The sequence below is a fragment of the Ctenocephalides felis genome, unplaced genomic scaffold (assembly GCF_003426905.1).
Source record: "Ctenocephalides felis isolate EL2017-DRISC unplaced genomic scaffold, ASM342690v1 CF-g0.4_SCAFFOLD_00845, whole genome shotgun sequence".
Taxonomy (NCBI): domain Eukaryota; kingdom Metazoa; phylum Arthropoda; class Insecta; order Siphonaptera; family Pulicidae; genus Ctenocephalides; species Ctenocephalides felis.
The window spans coordinates 86,490,725-86,511,207 of NW_020536999.1; the positions used below are offsets into that span (position 1 = coordinate 86,490,725).

Consider the following 20,483-nt stretch of genomic DNA (forward strand, 5'->3'; position numbering starts at 1 on the left):
ATATAATTTTTTTAAATATTAGACAATGTCCTTCATTTTAAATTCGATTGATAAGTTTTGTTTATTTAATTTCCTATAAACATATAAGTTACAGTATTTGAAAAAATAATCTATTTTATAGCATTTAATATTCCTCGAATAATTATTCACGGTACGGGAAGCTCCAACAATTTGCCTTAAGGCACGATGCCATTTACCATTAGTTAACTTCCCGTAGAGTAGAGTGTAAGTTATGTAATCGTCCAAAATTGAAATTGAAATTTTTACATTCTTCACGTTTTGAAGGTTTCTAAATATTTCTGGCATCCCTCAGAAAATGGGGGATATATGCGTGTGTGTATATGTATGTATGGATACAATTTTTCGTCCACGGTTTCGGCGCACGCACGAATCAGCCGATTTGAATGGTTCAAAAAACATTCGATTCCTATTGACAGGGAGATGTGCTGATTAGTTTTTGGCAAAGGCTGGCCAGCCGCTTCGGAGATACAGTGCAAAGAGTGCAGAAAATAGAAATAGAGTTTTTCAGAGAACGGAGCATCCGATTGAGATAATCCAAAAAACGTTCAATTCGTAATGACGGGAAGAAGAAGTGGTGATTAGTTTTTGGCAAACGCAGGTCCAGCCGTTTTGGAGATACCAAGCTAAATGTGCAATAAATGGCAGTTTTGAGAGAAATAAGTATCCGATTTGGATGATTCAGAAAACTTTCTGCTTGTGTACGAACGAAACGATTTGCTTTCCGAAACAACAAAATTTTTATTTTTTTTTTTAATTTCCACAAAGAATTTTTTTTGAATATCGAAAATAAATCAAATAAATAACTTATAAATATTAGACAAAAATTAGATTGATTAAATTTATGTTTATTTAAATGTAAACATATAATTACTAGTATTAAAAAAAATGTATTGAATTTTTATTGCAATGTATTGAAAACATTTTAATATTTATCGAATATTTATTCACCGTACGGGAAGCTCCAGCAATTTGCCTTAAGGCACGATGCCATTCACCACTAGTTAACTTCCCGTAGGGTAAATTATTGTAATAGACCAAAAATCGAAATTGAAAATTTTCACATTTCTCGACGTTTTGAAGGTTTCTGAACATTTTGGAATCTCAGAAAAATGGATGTTTGTGTGTGTGTGTTTTTGTATGTCCGCACTTTTTGTCCACGTTTTCGGGCGCAGATCAGCCGATTTGAATGATTCAAAAAACATTCAATCCTATTGATAGGGAGATGTGCTGAATAGTTTTTGGCAAAAGCAGGTCTAGCCCCTAAGGAGATACGGAGCAAAGAGTGCAGAAAATACAAATTGAGTTTTTGAGAGAACGGAGTATCCGATTTGAATGATCTAGAAAACATTCAATTTGTAATGACTAGGGGAAGTGGTGATTAGTTTATTACAAAGGCAGGTCCAGCTTTCGAAGATACAGACTTAAATGTGCAAAAAATGGTAGTTTTTGAAAGAACTAAGCGTCCGATTTGAATGATTGATTGCTTTTGAAAAAACATTTTTTGTTTCGATTTTTTTTTGTATATTGAAAATAATTCAGATTTTAATTTGAATTCTTGCTAAAGTTCTAAAGCTCACTTATATACTTTTAATAAATAATTTAACCTTTGCAGTATTAGACAATGTTGCAATATTTATAACATACTGTAGCATTGTCTAATATTTATAAGAATTATATAATCTGAATTACAAAGTTCAAATTATTTATTAGAGTATTAAATGAGTTTTTTTTTAGCCAGAATTAAGATTGAAATCTCAATTATTCTATATACAAAAAATATTTTTTTAAAAAAACATTGAAAAAAAAATGAAACATTTTTTCCCAAAAGCAATTATTTAGTTAAAACAAGCAGAAAGTTCTTTGAATCATTCAAATCCGACTATTTTGGAATTAGCTCTGTATCTCCGAAACCGCTGGACCTTGACTTTGCCCAAAAATTAACACCACTTCTCCCGTCATTACAAATTCAATGTTTATTGGATCATTCGAAACGATGCTCTGATCTCTCTAAAACTCAATTTCTATTTTCTGCATTCTTTGATCCGTATCTCCAAAACGGCTGGACCTGCCTTTGCCAAAAACTAATCAGCACATCTCCCTATCAATAGGAATCGAATGTTTTTGAATCATTCAAATCGGTGATCCGTGCACCCGAAAACGTGGGCGAAAATTGTATCCATACATACATACACACATCCATTTTTTCTGAGGTATGCCAAAATGTTCAGAAACCTTCAAAACGTGAAGAAATGTAAAAATTTTCAATCTCGATTTTTGAACGATTACAATAACTATCCCTATGAGAAGTTAAAAAATAACCTTTTTGAGAGGATTTTACTAACAATTATGGCTCAATTGCAAGCCTTATTAATTAAGCCTGGGTTGGATATAGAAAATTATTAATAAAATATTTACACAAGTCATTGATAACAATGTTTATTTATTTCATATTATATATAATAATTAGTTCATATACCAAATTATCATTAATTACTATAAGCAGTCATATGTAACCTTTTGACTAGTTTTGTAAATACTATTACTCATTGGTATGAGCAACCATGTGCTTTTTCAGGGTATTTGATTGTTTGAATACTTTATCACAGATTTTGCATTTGTAGGGGCATTCTCTGGTGTGAATGAGCATATGTCTATTCAAGTTACTCAATTGTATGAATGCCTTATTACAAATTTGGCAAATATGGGAGCGTTCACCAGTGTGAATAATCATATGTCTATTCAAGTTAGCCAAAATTGTGAATGTCTTATCACAAATTTGGCAAATATGGGGGCGTTCACCAGTGTGGATGAGCATATGTTTTTTCAAGTCAGATAATTGTGTGAATGTCTTTTCACATATTTTGCAAATATAGGGGCGTTGCTCACCAGTGTGGTTGAACATATGTCTATTCAAGTTACTCAATTGTATGAATGCCTTATTACAAATTTGGCAAATATGGGAGCGTTCACCAGTGTGAATAATCATATGTCTATTCAAGCTAGCCAATTGTGTGAATGTCTTATCACAAATTTGGCAAATATGGGGACATTCACCAGTGTGTATGAGCATATGTCTATTCAAATGATCTGATTCTGTAAATGTCTTACCACATACTTTACATTTATTAGGACGTACCCCAGTGTGAATTAGCATATGCGATTTCAAGGTACTCAATCGTGCAAATGTCTTATCACAAATTTTGCAAATATGCGGACGTTCACCTGGTCCCTTTGCAGTATGAGCGCGAATATTTCGTTTTTGATTACTAGATTCATTCGAATTTAAAATTTGTTCTCTTGCAGAAGCACAAATGTGTTGATCTAAATGATATTTGTCAGTAAATGCTTTACTGCAATTCGTACATGTGAAATGTTTTTCCCCTGTATGAGATTTTATATGTATTTCTAATGCACTTGCATCTGAAAAAGTCTTTGAACAATATGTGCACTTATGACAATAATTTACCATATGCTGTTCTAAATAATGCAACTTTCTAAATGTTCTATGACACTTGTCACATTTATAAGGAGCAGTCTGAATTAATTGCTGTTCAACTCCTTCTTCTATTTTCACTATGGAGTTCATAAATCTGTTTAGACATGTTTTGTCATCCTCTGAACACGATTCATACTCTTCCTCAATTTCCGGTTTAATGTCTTCGATTGGATATTCTTTTGGTTCAATTTTAATTATCGAATCATCAGCAGCTTCTGACATTTTAAGATATTTGTGCACTGAGTATTCAAGTTTATTCAAGTTCAATTCCTGTTCAACTTCTTCTTCTATTTTCACTATGGAGTTCATAAATCTGTTTAGACATGTTTTGTCATCCTCTGAACATGATTCAGGGTCTTCCTTAATTTCCTGTTTAATGTCTTCGATTGGATATTCTTTTAGTTCAATTTTAATTATCGAATCATCAGCAGCTTCTGACATTTTGAGATAATTGTGCACTGAGTATGTTTCTATAAGCATAAACAAAAACAGTTGGTTAGTTTAAATGAATTGTTAAATATGATAATTCATTTCATTAGAAATACAAGTGAAGACATTAGATGATTACAGTTGGAGCAAGGAGTATGATTTTAGAGAGTGCATTTTATTTATGCTCTTTTAACATTTTACAGGAGTGTGTGTTTAAATTGTTAATCATTTTCAACAGTCATCAATACAAATGGATATAAGAATATAATATATTCGTGTTATGGTTTTGTCTATGAATGTAATATTACATTAATTTAACAGAAGTCTACTTTGGACAATGTATGTCGCCAAGATAATTTCTTCTTCGAAATGCTTTATATTTGACAGATAGTAAATACGATTCAACTATTGTTCAAACCTTTTGCCTTATTGCAGAGCTGAAATGTAAAGGGTAAAATTAAGCAATGATTATTTTTTGCATTAATTGAAGTTAAATATTTATAGTTCTTTCTAAATTAAATAATTGTAACTAAAAGTTAATCACGTGGAAGAACCTCAAAGTGTTTTACACTACCTTTATGTTTATCAATCAATCACAAACACTGCAATCACAAATATATATTATTATATTAATACTTAAATTTATATATAATATGTTTATTATGACATTTAATTAATAATTTAATAAACAGAATATAAAATGTTCGTTCAGTACATTAATTTGTTTGACAGTTGAGCGAACTTCATTACTTTGCATCGCTCTAATGTTACCATTGCCAACCTAGTGCAATCATAGACCTTACACTACATAGACTGCTAAATAAACCATGAATAGACCTTATACTCTCTTTTATCTATTAATCCTTATATGTATCAAAGCAAGGCTCATGCAGGGCTTTTTAAACTTTTGTCATTTAAGACCCATTTATGATTACTAGTTTTTTGACAACCCTACACAAATATAAAAAAAAGAAAAATTATAATTTTTAGATAATAAGGTAACAATATACATATATACATATGAAAATATATAGTTTTAGAATTTGTTGTAAAACTTACAAGAATCTAAATAATTGTGTTAATTTTGAATATTAACACAAACAACCAAGTAGGAGGAGGGTCCAAAAATCCCCTACAAAACTGATCACGTGATTAATGAATGCCTCCTTAAAAGAAGAGAGCACACAACACTCAGTTTTTTGCACTGCACACATTGACCATAGATAAATAATATTAAAATATATTATTTATAGTTAATAATATTTATCATAATACTTAACGTTAATACTCGCCTCCCTCCTTTTATCTTTATGCATTTATTTTGATCTCGAGTAGCAGTCCATGTAGAAATAAGGTCTATGATTGCACTAGGCTGGCAATGGTAACATTAGAGCGATGCAAAGTAATGAAGTTCGCTCAACTGTCAAACAAATTAGTGTACTGAACGAACATTTTATATTCCGTTTATTAAATTATTAATTAAATGTCATAATAAACATTATATATAAATTTAAGTATTATTATAATAATATATATTATTTAGCAGTATTTGTGATTGATTGATAAACATAAAGGTAGTGTAAAATACTTTGAGGTTATTTCACATGGTTAACTTTTAGTTATATTATTCCATTTAGAAAGAACTATAAATATTTAACTTCAAATAATGAATAAAATAATTATTGCTTAAACATTTTAGCTCTTCTATAAGGCAAAAGCTTTTAACATATTTATCTGTCAAATATAAAGTATTTTGAGGAAGGAATTATCTTGGCGACATACATTATCCAAAATAGACTTCTGTTAACTTAATGTAAGATTACATTCATAGACAAAACCATAATATCAATATATTATATTCTTAAAACCATTTGTGTTGACGACAGTTGAGAAAACAAGTAGAGAATGATTATTAACTTAAACATACACTCCTGTAAAATTTTATGAGAGCATAAATGCAAGTATACTCCATGCTCCAACTATCAACAACAAATGTTTTCATTTATATTTCTGGTGAAATTAATGATTATATTTAACAATAGTTTATTTAAACAAACCAACTATTTTTGTTAATGCTTACAGAACATACTTAGTGCACAAATATCTAAAAATGTCAGAAGCTACTAATAATCAGATAATTAAAATTGAACCACAAGAATATCCAATCGAAGACATTAAACAGGAAATTGAAGAAGAGTATGAATCGTGTTCAGAGGATGACAAAACATGTCTAAACAGATTTATGAACTTCATAGTGAAAATAGAAGAAGTTGAACAAGAATTGAACTTGAATAAACTTGAATACTCAGTGCACAATTATCTCAAAATGTCAGAAGCTGCTGATGATTCGATAATTAAAATTGAACCAAAAGAATATCCAATCGAAGAAATTAAACAGGAAATTGAGGAAGAGTATGAATCGTGTTCAGATGACAAAACATGTCTAAACAGATTTATGAACTCCATAGTGAAAATAGAAGAAGAAGTTGAACAGGAATTGAACTTGAATAAACATATACTAACTCACACATGGCGACGTCATACATGTAAAATATGTGGTAAGACATTTACAGATTCAAGTAACATGTATAAACATATGCTCATTCACACTGGTGAACGTCTACATATTTGCCAAATATGTGATAAGACATTCACGCAATCAAGTAACTTGAATCAACATATGCTAATTCACACTGGGGTACGTCCACATATTTGCAAAATATGTGATAAGGCATTCACACAATTGTTTGCCTTGAATCAACATATGCTCATTCACACTGGTGAACGTCCCCATATTTGCCAAATTTGTGATAAGACATTCATACAATTGCCTCACTTGAATAGACATATGCTCATTCACACTGGAGAATGCCCCTACAAATGCAAAATCTGTGATAAGGTATTCAAACGTCCATATGTCCTGAAAAGGCACATGGTTGCTCATACCAATGACTAATTAGTATTTACAAAATTGGCCACAAAATTACATACGGCTGCTTATGGAAATTAATGATAATTAGATATATGAATTAATTTATATATTTTATAATATGAATAAACATTGTTATCAATGACTTGTGTAAATATTTTATTAATAATGTTTTACATCCATTCCAGGTTTAATAAGATTTGCAATTGAGCCATAATTGTTAATAGAATCTTCCCAAAAAGTTTACTTTTTAACATAGGGTTAGTTATGATAATCGTCCAAAAATCGAAATTGAAATTTTTTGCATATTTTTATGATTCAGAGGTTTCTAAGCATTTTGGCTTATCTTAAAAAAAATGGATGTGTTTGTGTATGTGTGGATACAATTTTCTGTCGACGAGTTCGGGCGTACGGATCAACCGATTTGGATCATTCAAAAAACATTTTGTTTGTTAACTTCCCGTAGGGTAGTTATAGTAATGGGCCGAAAATCGAAAATGAAAATTTTTGCATATCTTCACGTTTTGAAGGTTTCTGAACATTTTGGCATACCTCAGAAAAAATGTATGTGTGTGTGTGTTTTGTAAGTCCGCATTTTTTCGTCCACGTTTTGGGGCGTGCAAATCAACCGATTTGAATAGTTCAAAAAGCATTCGATTTCTATTGATAGGGAGATGTGCTGATTAGTTTTTGGCAAAGGCAGGTCCAGCCGTTTTCGAGATACCGAGCTAATTATGCAAAAAATGGCTGTTTTTGAGAGAACTAAGCATCCGATTCAAATGATTCAAAAATTTTTTTGTTTGTTTGAACAAAATAATTGCTTTTGGGGAAAAAATATCTCAATTTTTTTTAATTTTTTTTTTTAGAATTTTCATTTTTTGTATATCGAAAATAATTCAGATTTTAATTTATTTTTAGCTGCCCGTAGGGTAAGTTATTGATGTAATCGTCCAAAAATCGAAATCGAAAATTTTTACATTTCTCGACGTTTCGAAGGTTTCTGAACATTTTGGCATACTTCAGAAAAAATGGATGTGTGTGTATGTATGTATGGATACAATTTTTCGTCCACGTTTTCAGGCGTACGGATCAACCGATTTGAATGGTTCAAAAAACATTCGATTCCTATCGATAGGGAGATGTGCTGATTAGTTTTTGGCAGAGGCAGGTCCAGCAGTTACGGAGATAAAGACCAAAGAGTCCAAAAAATAAAAATCGAGTTTTTGAGAGAACGGAGCATCCGATTTCAATTATCTAAAGAACATTCAATTAGTAATGATTGGGAAAAGTGTTTATCAGTTTTTGGCAAAGGCAGGCCCGGCCATTTCGAAAATACGGAGCTAAATGTGCAAAAAATGGCAGTTTTTAAGAGAACTAAGCGTCCGATTTGAATGATTCAAAGAACTTTCTGCTTGTTTTAACAAAATAATTGATTTTGAAAAAAAAAACTTTTTTGTTTCAAAATTTTTTTCCATTTTTTTTGTATATCGAAAATAAATTAGATTTTTATTTTAATTTTGTTTTAATGTACTTTAAACAAATAATTTCAACTTTCTAATTCAGTTTATATAATTCTTATAAATATTAGTCAATGTTACAATATTTATAATAATCTATTTTAAAACATTTAATATTTCTCTATCATTTCGTTACGGTACGGGAAGTTCCAGTAATTTGCCTTAAGGTACGATGCCATACACCCCACTAGTTAATTTTATTTCTGGATAAAGTTCTAAAGCTTACTTATATACTTTTATATAAATAATTTTAACTTTGCAATTCAGTTTATATAATTCTTATATATTATATATTAGACAATGTTATAGTATTTATAATAATCCATTAATCCATAATCTTCTTTTATCTATGGCAATTCACCAATAGTTTACAGTATCATCCGTATAGATGTCCTCACATTCGTTTCTTCAAAATGTCCACTCTTTTCGCCTGACAGTCGCCTATGGCAAACACTTTGACTTATTGACAGATAAATGTTGATACAAGAAACACAATAGAATATTTTAATTAAAATTATTTAAAATGATGAAATAATAAAATATTTTAATGTACTATTTTTACTATAAATCTTTAACAAAAAAGCAATATGGAATTTCCTCAACCGCCTAGTGGTAAATATATATGAACTAAATTTAGGTTACCGCATTTGTAAATAATGTTTACAAATGTAATAATATCTGTTGGTTTTGTTTGTTATTTATTTTTTATTTCCAGATAATGAAACGAGAAATATTATTGACAAACTGGCGCAATTTGTTGCTAGGAATGGGCCGGAGTTTGAAATTATGACAAAATCTAAACAGGAAAATAATCCTAAGTTTGCCTTTTTGTATGGAGGAGAACACTTTAATTATTATCAGTACAAAGTGGCGGCGGAACAAGCATGTAAATATATTTAATAGTTACTTTAGTTAAAGAAAGACGTAGGATTTAATTTAATGTTTACCAGACAGTTGTTTTTGTGATTGCGAGGTCATAAAACATATTGTGGACACTTCCTTAATACAAATACAGGTAACATCCGTATAACACGGTAGTTAGATACCAAAAAACTAGTGTGTTATTCGAATCCTAGAAAGAACTAGTACAAAAAGAGGCGTTACGTTCCAAGAATCCAAAAAAACATGCTACCTATTATATTTTTATAATAAATATTATTAAAATTATTCAATTTTATTAAGAAGTAGTACAAAGGAAATAAATTATGATATTTTCTTCATTATAACTACCAAATAAATGATATCAAAGGTGATCGTTTGCTTTTTGGGGGAGATCATATCCTCTGAGCATTTTTCTGTATTTCTATGCATTTGCAAAAAAAGAGTGCGAGTAAGGTTCACACCAGATGGAAATAAAACTTATTTGCTACTTTACTAGATGGCACTTGAGTAAAAATAAGTACATCATATAACAATTTTGTATAATGTTTATTAGTAACATGGTAACTTGTGATGCACATATTTATTAGTTTCAACCATAATGATAAATTATAAATTTGATATTTATAATAACATCAAAAATATGTATAATATTTAAAAACAATAATGTAATCAAAGTCATCTACTTCAAATATGATGTGATCGGTTTATCATTGTAATTAGCATTTAGAAATGAACCTTCATTAGAGAAATTAAGTAATGATTAATAAATTTATTAATGCTGATTTATAAATTCTATAATATTCGTTCACTCAGTGGACTATGTTAAACAACGCCTTAACAAATATTGTTTTCGCAACTTCACTCATCATGTAATTGTGTTTGAAAAACTTTGTGTAATCAAAATTAACATACATTCATTGACTGCTTTTAATTTTTTTTTACTTTTTTGCTGGCGATATAATCTCATTATTTGAATAGCTGTAATATCAGTCTTGCCTAAAAATATTTTCCATTTTAATAACTTCAAAGATTTATAGAAACTACGAATAATATAGAAGTAATTTCTAATCAATAAACTTACGTTTAGTTCACGGTCCAAATGTTTAATTAGTTTTATTATTTTCAAGGAACGGTGTAAAATATTCTTCTGATTCAGGTATTTTTCATTAAATCAAGATTTGTACTACGATGTATTTTTAAAATTCATTTATCTATTCCGATTTCCTTGTTGATATCGGTACACATACAATGACAGATCTATATTCACAACACGACAACTAATCTCAATCGACCCCTATAGAAATGATCTCATCGAGAGCGAATGACGAACAGTTTGGGCGTAACGAACTTCCGTTGCATTTGTACGGATTTACACCCTAGTCGCGCCTAAAGAAGTTTTACTTCAAAAAATGATATTTGGTATTACTTGCTTTTAGTGAAAAGATATTTATATTGTTACATTCTTCATTGATACAAAGCACATGGAAATTTGCTGTTATTAAAATTTTGTGCTCAAGCATCTTCATTTAAGAAGTACCACTATTTGTACTGAACAGTGTAGACCTTTCTTTTAATATTTTGGAGTCACTTGATTATAAAATGTCATTTGAGATGGCTTTTGCACTATTTTTAGAATAGATAAAATTTGCTTTTCATAGATTTTACTATATTTCTTATTTTATTAGGGTTTTGCTCAATTCTCAAATCGTGTTATGGCAAACCTGTGCTTTAAAAAAGCCATGATATTTATTTATTTATTTATTTATTTTACAAGCCGTCAATATTTTGCAGATTTATCATAATTTAATTTACAATTTTGTTACTTATATATTGTTTAATTTATTTACTATAAACTTATTTATATGTAGTTAATTTTAATTTTTTTTTTTTATTTTAATTATTTTTAAAGATAATCAGTTTGTTTGTTGCAAGTATTTTTTTAAAATTCAATGTATTTGTATCAATGAAGAATGTAACAATATAAATATCTTTTCACTAAGAGCAAGCAATACCAAATATCATTTTTTTTAAGTAAAACTTTTTTAGGCGCGACTAGGGTGTAAATCCGTACAAATGCAACAGAAGTCCGTTACGCCCAAACTGTTCATCATTCGCTCTCGATGAGATCATTTCTATAGGGGTCGATTGAGATTAGTCGTCGTGTTTGTGAATAGAGATCTTTCGTTGTATGTGTACCGATATCATTAAGGAAATCGGCATAGATAAATGAATTTTAATAAGCTAAGTTAGAAGGGGCTTGTCTCAATTTTTGAATCCAGTGGCGTATCTACTAGAGTTAATATAAAGAAAACTAAAGACAAATATGGAGAATATATATATAAACTATATTAGATCTCCAGGTATCTGATTTGTATGATTGAAAAATCATTCGGTTCGTACTCGATCGCTAGACGTTTTTGTAAAAGGCACGTCTAGCCGTTTTGGAGGTGCGGTGAGCAAAGGGTGTAAAAATGCAGTTTTTGAGAGAACTGATCATCCGATTAGATTATTTTAAAAAACCTTTGTGTAGAGGTGTGCAAAGAATGCTTTTACAAAAAAATTCGTAATTTTGAACGATTTCAAAAAAAAAAAAATTGAAATTTGTCATTTTCCAAAAAATTCAAAACTTTAAAGTTTCAAAAAATATCAAAATTTCAAATAAAATTGATTTCTTACACAAATTTGAGAATATTTCGAGATTTTCAAAAAAATCGAACATTTTCAAAAAAATTCAAATTCTCAAAAAATGTAAAATTTTGAAAAAATACCAAAAAAATCCAATTTAAAAAAAAGCATTATGTTTTTAAATAATATAATTTTCCTTTTTCTAACAATTATGGTTTTGTGTCAAATTCTATCAATAAAAAAATAATTTTATTAAAATGTATAAGCTGAATGATGACACACATCAGGTGTCGAAACGTATAACAAAGGAAATTATTTTTTCTTAACTTATTCTTTTATTTAGACGAATGTTCTGTTAAACCATTTTTTCAAATATGTTAACTAATTTTTTAAAATTATTTATATTAAAGAAAATATATGTTTTGTTATGTATTTTCATATTTTATTAAAATTAAACAGTAACTGATAGTATTTGAATAAATTTATAATTATTAATATGTCGATGAACATTTGTATAATTTTATCAAAATCAATCCCTTATCATTAAAAATGATCCTTATTAAATTATTTAATTAATGCTGAAATTTTTTTATTATCTATACTTCTTTATATATTCTGATTTGTAATGTTTATTGTAATTTTTGTATTTATATTAATTTTTATATTTAATTTATTTTAGTGTTAAAACAACAGCAGCCTATGTTTATGGGGCCACAGCAACAGCAGCAAAATCCAAATGTAAATCAACCACCAGGAAATATTGCAGGACTTCAACAATGGCTTGCAGCAAATATATCAACAGTACCAGGTGGAAATGGTAATAAATTCAAATTATAATATTATAATAACTTAAAATTACAATATTATACTATATTATACTATTATAATATATTATACTATTAAATAATTCTGATTTATAATAATAATAGTAGTAATAATTCTATGTAGTTGTGTTCGATGATGTGAAATCACTGTTTATTATATTTTCAGCATCATCAAGATGTTTGAGATTTTTTTACGTCATAAATATTTAATCACTGTTATTGATTTACTGTCTTATAATAATTATTTTTTTCCACTGTAATAATTATAATTATTAAAGTAGTTATATATTAATGGGCCGCTTCTGCCACACAACAGACCAATGTTATGGCAAGGCCATGTTACACTCCAACTCGCATACGTTATGCTAATGAATCATACTGAATACTGTCAAATGTCATGTATTTGTTGTGCATTAAGGCGTTTTACACATAAACTGCAACGTCACTTGTATGTTATGAAGCTGGGTCAGAAAGACCCTGTTATCTAAGATCGTTTTTTTGACATTTGTACGGTTTCTACGTTAGGTTTTTTATCTGAAAGAAAAACGTCTGACTTCTTAGCAACTACATGGCATTGTCAATATTTAGTATGGAAAGTTTTTCATAACATAGCCTTGCCATAACATTGAAATGTTTTGAGGCAGAATCGGTCCATAAATATAATTATGGGGCAATTCTACCGTAACAGAGCTCATAATATAGCAACACTATGTTATGCTTGATAATTGGTAGTGAAAACTGTGAAAATGTCTAACTGTTTGCTGTGCCATCAGGCGTATTTTTCATATAAACAAGCAAGGAAGAATCTTATGGTAACTGCATAACTGAAGATTCTTAACACTTAAGTTTTTGAATATTTAAAATTGATTTAGGATTTTTGGCTAAAAGGTTTTTTTTGTATGCATATATTTATTGACAATCAAAATATACATTATTTTTTAAGATAATATGCTGGTCTTTATGCCCTGGCTAAAAAGTGGACGAAAACTTTGCACTTTTTTTGCTACTCATAAAGAAACTTAACGAGTTTTATCGAACGGTTTAAGGTTTGAAATCGGTTTAGCCGTTTTATGAGATAGATCCTACAAAAATTAAAAAATCGGCTCACTTTCTAAATTTGGTTTCAAACGACTCAAAATGACTTGAAACTTTGAAAAAACATAAATTTAGCAAGTCGGATTTTCTGGCGAAAACAAACTACTTCTGGAAGGGAACAATTATTTTTATAACCAGAATAAAATTTTTAACCCAAACATGAGTTATTTTACAAATGTACGTTTAAACAATTGTAAATTGTACAATTTGTATATTGTATCTTATAAATATAGGTTAATTAGTTAATTTTATAAAAGTATATTAATTAATTTTAATTTAATTTTAGGTTCGGCTGGCCCCAATGTTGCAAATGTACCTATACCTGGAACTAATCCACCTAGTGCTCCGATACCAGGAGTAGAACATGTATGTTTTTTATAAATCTATTATTGTTTTTGGGCCAACATCTAACAAATCCATCGAATAATTAAACATATTTAGTTAAAAAAAATGTCTTTATTGTGGTATCAAACGTTTCGAGTCCGAATTTGAATCATCTTTATTGAAAAAATGAGTGTGTGTGAGTGTGTATGTATGGATACATTTTTTTCACAATTTTGCGCGCACGACTCAACCGATTTGAATGATTCAAAACACATTTTGCTAGTCTTGTGAATGAAAAGAAAGAATTAGTTTTCAGGGAAGGTTTTTTTTTAAATTTGAAAACTTAAGATATTATTTCCCATTTTTTTTAAATGTTAAAGTTGATTCTGATTTTAATTTTAATTCTAGCTAAAATTCGAAAGCTCACTTATATACTTGAACTAAATAATCTCAACTTAGTTATTAGTATATATGATTCTTAAAAATATGAGATAAGATCCTTCATTCTCATAACTCCGCTAGATTAAGTTTTGTTTATTCACCTCTTATGTATACACCTATGAAAGTCATTGTCCAATTTATAAGCTCTTATATTTTGTCTATAAATTACGAATAATGAAAGTTACAGTATTTATAATAATATATTTGGAACTATTTAATATTCTTCAAATATTGCATTACCGTTAGGGAAGTTACAGCAATTTGCTTCAAGGCATGGTACTGCACTACTAGTTTTTAAATTCACATCCATAAACTAATTAAAAGAAAGTCATATTTCTATAAAAATAAAAGAATGGCCAAATAAAAAATCGATGCATTACTCAACAAAATAAAATAATTGATGCATTACCCAAAAAATAAATATTACATCAAATATTATGTAAAAGAAAATTTTCAGTATAGCTAATACAAAAAACTGAAAATAAATGCAATTAAATTCAAAATGCAAAAACTTTTTTACTTTATTGTTAAATTCTTCACAGGCTTGCTGAACAGATAGTATATAAATAAAATTATTCATTACTTGATTTTCATTCATCACTTATTCACAATTCATTCATCACTTATTATTTTGAGTAGAATTATTTTGCTATTCATTAATTAATCTTTCTCACTTTTTCAGCTGGTTGCTCAACAAAACACACAACGAGAACAAATTAGACAATCTGAGCAAAATCTAATGCACACATGGGGTAAGTATTGAACGATTAACAGGGCAAGTGAAACCCGTGAAAATGTCTATCTATCTATTTGCCATGACAACGCAATGTTATGAGGCAGAATTGCTCTATCAATTTCTCTTCTTATTAAGCTTTATGAAAGTCTATAGTCACTTCACTATTATTTTACAACAGATAGACATTTCACATAGTTTTCACTATCAAGAAACAAGCATAACATAGCATTGCCTTAACAATGCTATGTATGAGGCAGAATTGCCTTATGAATCTCTCTTATTATTAAGTTACTTGAAAGTCTATAGTCACTTCACTATTATTTATTACCGCAGATAGACATTTTCACAGTTTTCACTATCAAGAAACAAGCATACCATAACATTGCCTCAACAATGCTATGTTATGAGGCAGAATTATCTTATGAATTTCTCTTATTATTAAATTACTTGAGCATCTATAGCCACTTCACTATTATTTATTACCACAGATAGACATTTTCACAGTTTTTACTATCAAGAAACAAGCATAACATGGCATTGCCTTAACAATTCTATGTTATGAGGCAGAATTGCCTTATGGATCTTTCTTATTGTTAAGTTTCTTGAAAGTTTATAGCCACTTCATTATTATTTATTACCCCAGATAGACATTTTCACAGTTTTTACTATCATGAAACAAGCATAACATAGCATTGCCTTAACAATGCTATGTTATGAGGCAGAATTGCCTTATGAATCTCTCTTATTATTAAGTTATTTGAAAGTCTATAGCCACTTCACTATTATTTATTACTACAGATAGACATTTTCACAGTTTTCACTATCAAGAAACAGCATAACATGGCATTGCCTTAATAATGCTGTGTTATGAGTCAGAATTGCCTCATGAATCTCTCTTATTATTAGGTACTTGAAAGTCTATAGTCACATCACTATTATTTATTACCACAGATAGACATTTCCATAGTTTTCACTACCAAGAAACAAGCATAACATAGCATTGCCTTAACAATGCTATGTTATGAGGCAGAATTGCCTTATAAATCTCTCTTAATATTATGTTACTTGAAAATCTATATAGTCACTTCACTATTTTTATTATCACACATAGACATTTTCACAGTTTTCACTATCAAGAAATAAGCATAACATAGCATTGCCATGACAATTGAATCTCTCTTATTATTAAGTTTTTCGAAAGTCTATAGTCATTTCACTATTATTTAAATGATAGCTCAAAAAAATTATTGATTTCTTTATTATTGATAGACAATATTTATTATACAATAATTATTTTTGCACAGGTATTACTTAAGGCAACAGCAAACTCAAATATCGACAATGGCTTCACAATTGGAATCGAATCGAATAAAAGCAGATCTCGAGAAATGTGATATTGAAGTAGCTGATATTGATAAAGTGCTGAAGCCTATTATAGATTCTTGTACAAAGGATAATATTTCTTCAGGTATATAAAACGTAGATGTAGAGAATTAAGATTTTAATATTAAACTAAGTTTCGATCGATTTACTTTTGTAAATACTTTGCTAGTGTATAATAATAGTATTCAGCCTGAAGTCAGGTCCGTGGTGTGAGATACAAATAAATGGTTACCTTCCTCTTCGTCATCTATCATTCTCATTACCACTATTCTCCCCCCCCTTTTACACTTTATTGTATTTTCCTTTCCAAACTTCTGCTTCAATGCTTCTTTTCTTGCGCTTCGGCTTTCAGTTTCTTGTATTTTCTTTCTCGTGTACGTCGTCAATTGTCTTTCTTCTTCCCATTCCTTTCAGTCTTTTTATTTACCTACGTTGTGTAGAAGGCATTTTTTTTTGCAGAACGGGTTTGATCCAGTTTCCTTTTTTTTCAAAATTGTACTCAGTAACATTCTTTCTTTACCCCACTTTTCTCAAGACTTCTTTAATTTGCTACCTTGCCTGTTTACTTTATCTTCTCCATACGCCTTCAGCACCACATTTCAAAACACCCTATGTAGTTCTGGTCGGCCTTTTTAAAGTCCATGTCTCTGATTCATATAGCACATTATTAATCTCTTCTACAAGTCGAGGTTTAGTTTGCTCATCAATCGCAATTCTCTTCTTCGTGTATATTAGCATTAAAGGGAGTTCCATGGCATAATGGTTTAACTTGCTGTCTTATGTGAACAGGGTTGTGAGTTTGAGCCCATGCTCTGAATAACCAATATCGTGCCGTAGCGATGTCCATCTCCACTTGAAAATATAAGGCAGAAATATGTTTCCAATTGAAAATAGTCCATTTAGGGCACTGCGATGTGAAATGAAAATGGGAAATTGTAGTACTTGTAGGCAACCTTTATTTTATAACTTCCCGTAGGGTAAGTTATTGTAATGGGCCGAAAATCGGAATTGAAAATTTTTACATTTCTCGACGTTTTGAAGGTTTCTGAACATTTTGGCATACCTCAGAAAAAATGGGTGGTGTGTGTGTGTGTATGTATGTATGGATACAAATTTTCGCCCACGTTTTCGGGCATACGGATCAACCGATTTGAATGGTTTAAAAAACATTCGATTCCTATTGATAAGGAGATGTGCTGATTAGTTTTTGGTAGAGGCAGGTCCAGCAGGTACGGAGATAACGAGCAAAGAGTGCAGAAAATAGAAATCGAGTTTTTGAGAGAACGGAGCATCCGATTTGAATGATCTAAAAAACATTCAATTAGTAATGATTGGGAGAAGGGGTTATTAGTTTTTCGCAAAGGTAGGCCCAGCCATTTCGGAGATACAGAGCTAAATGTACAAAAAATGGCAGTTTTTGAGAGAACTAAGCGTCAGATTCAATTGATTCAAAGAACTTTCTGCTTGTCTTAACAAAATAATTGATTTTGGAAAAAAAAATTGTTTCAATTTTTTTTTTTTTTTAAATTTTTTGTATATCGAAAATAATAATTCAGATTTTATTTTTAATTCTGACTATAGTTCTAATATACTTTAAACAAATAATTTCAACTCTGCAATTCAGTTTATATAATTCTTATAAATATTAGACAATGTTACAATATTTATAATAATCTATTTGAAAGCATTCAATATTCCTCGAACATTTCGTTACGGTACGGGAAGTTCCAGCAATTTGCCTTAAGGCACGATGCCATGCACCCCACTAGTTTATATTAACATTTGAGCATTTGAGAAGATTATTTGTACGTTTATTCAAAGAAAATTTGCCGATTTTAATGATACAACAATATTCCCTGTTATTCATATTCTAGTTAAGCAATTTTTGAAGCAAAACTTCTAATACGACTTCTATCATAGTTACGTTAAATGTTTAACGCTCCTAGGTGAGGAAATAGAAAGACACAGTGAAAGTTGTCTGAAAAAGTTTGATTGTCTAAATATGTTTAAGGTTGTTTAAGAATGATGTGATATTGTCTGAAAATACTGTAAAGTGTCTAGAAATATTATTGATTGTCTGAAAATGCTGTAGATTGTCCAAAAAACTGTAGATTGACCAAAAAAGCTGTAGTATGTTCCAAGAAGCTGTAGATTGTCCAAAAAAGCTGTAGATTGTCCAAAAAGCTGCAGATTGACTGAAGAAGCTATATATTATTTCAAAATGCTGTAGATTGTCCGAAAAAGCTGTAGATTATTCAAAAAAGCTGTTGATTGACTGAAAAAGCTGTAGATTGTCCAAAAAGCTGCAGATTGACTGAAGAAGCTGTATATTATTTCAAAATGCTGTAGATTGACCGAAAAAGCTGTAGATTATTCAAAAAAGCTGTAGATTGACTGAAAAAGCTGTAGATTAACTGAAAAAGCTGTATATTATTTTAAAATGCTGTAGATTATCCGAAAATGCTGTAGATTGTCCAAAAAACTGTAAGTTGTCATAAATGTTGTAGATTGTCTAAAAAGCTGTAAATTGTCCAAAAAAACTGCAGATTGACCAAAAAAGCTGTAGTATGTCCGAAGAAGCTGTAGATTGACTGAAAAAGCTGTAGATTGTCCAAAAATGCTGTAGATTGACTGAAAAAGCTGTATTTATTTCAAAATTAAGTAGATTGTCCGAAAAAGCTGTAGATTATCCGGGGAAAAAATGGAATATTATTATAAAATACTACAGATTATTCGAAAAAGATGCAGTGTCCGAAAAAAGCTGTAAATTGTCTGAAAGTACTGTAGATTGTTTGAAATAAGCTGTAAATTTTCTGAAAGTACTGTAGATTTTCCTAAATAAACTGTAGATTGTCTGAAAGTACTGTAGATTTTCCAAAAATGCTGTATGTTATCCAAAAAGTTGTATATCATCTGTAAATATCCAAAAAAGGTGTAGGTTGTCCGAAAAAGCTGTAAGTTGTCTAAAAATTCTGTAGATTGTCCGAAAAAAGCTGTAGATTGACTGAAAAAGCTGTTGGTTGTCCGAAAAAGCTGTATATTATCTGGAAATACTGTAGATTATGCGAAAAAAATTTTGATTTTCCGAAAAAGCTGTAGTTTTTCTGAAAGTACTGTATACTATCCGTAAAACTGTAGAGTGATTGAAAAAGCTGTATATTATCTGAAAATACTGTAGATTCCTTGAAAAACGTGTAGATTGTCCGAAAAATGCTGTAGATTGTCTGAAAGATTAGATCTGGAAATACTGTAGATTGTTCGAAAAGGTGTAGATTGTAAATAGAAGAGGTGTAAATAAGCTCTAGATTGTCTGAAAATACTGTACATTGTCCAAGAAAAGTGTAACTTGTCCAAAAAAAACTGTGGATTATCCGAAAATGATATAGATTGTCTGAAAATGATACATATTGTTCGAAAATACTGTAGATTGTGTGAAAACGATATAGATTGTTCAACAAATTGGTGGATTATCCAAAAATTATATAGATTGCCTGAAAATGATAGATAGATGTTCAAAAATACTGTAGATAGTAAATACGGTAGTGAGAATATAAAGTAGTTTATCATACTCAGATAACCAGTAGTCCAGTTTATCTAAAAACATTGTATTTTATCTTAAAATGCAGTGGATTATATTAAGTTTACTAGAAAATCAAATTCTACCCTTATTTCGTAATTTTATATCCACATTACGTAGTAAAGCAACCCCACTGTTAGCATTATTTCAAATTATTTATATAAACATGTTAATGTTATGAATAGTTAACAATTAATCCATGAA

The 20,483-nt window shown here is 29.6% G+C and overlaps 3 protein-coding genes across 3 annotated transcripts in view; 2 read left to right on the plus strand and 1 right to left on the minus strand.

Annotated features, from left to right (window-relative positions):
* Positions 1–2,560: 2,560 nt before the first annotated feature.
* Positions 2,561–3,958, minus strand: LOC113391274 (zinc finger protein 85-like). The gene has a single exon (XM_026627219.1). The coding sequence runs from the start codon at positions 3,956–3,958 to the stop codon at positions 2,561–2,563; it is 1,398 nt and encodes a 465-aa protein (XP_026483004.1).
* A 2,098-nt stretch (positions 3,959–6,056) lies between these two features.
* On the plus strand, positions 6,057–6,902 carry LOC113391275 (zinc finger protein 732-like). The gene has a single exon (XM_026627220.1). The coding sequence runs from the start codon at positions 6,057–6,059 to the stop codon at positions 6,900–6,902; it is 846 nt and encodes a 281-aa protein (XP_026483005.1).
* Positions 6,903–8,868: 1,966 nt separating this feature from the next.
* The window catches only part of LOC113391276 (calcium homeostasis endoplasmic reticulum protein-like), a 37,907-nt gene continuing 26,292 nt past the window's right edge, over positions 8,869–20,483 (plus strand). The window contains exons 1-6 of the mRNA XM_026627221.1: positions 8,869–9,004; positions 9,108–9,278; positions 12,579–12,716; positions 14,105–14,184; positions 15,266–15,324; positions 16,624–16,787. Coding sequence (XP_026483006.1) covers positions 8,980–9,004; positions 9,108–9,278; positions 12,579–12,716; positions 14,105–14,184; positions 15,266–15,324; positions 16,624–16,787 — 637 coding nt within the window. The 5' untranslated portion in view covers positions 8,869–8,979. The remainder of the gene's footprint in view (positions 9,005–9,107; positions 9,279–12,578; positions 12,717–14,104; positions 14,185–15,265; positions 15,325–16,623; positions 16,788–20,483) is intronic.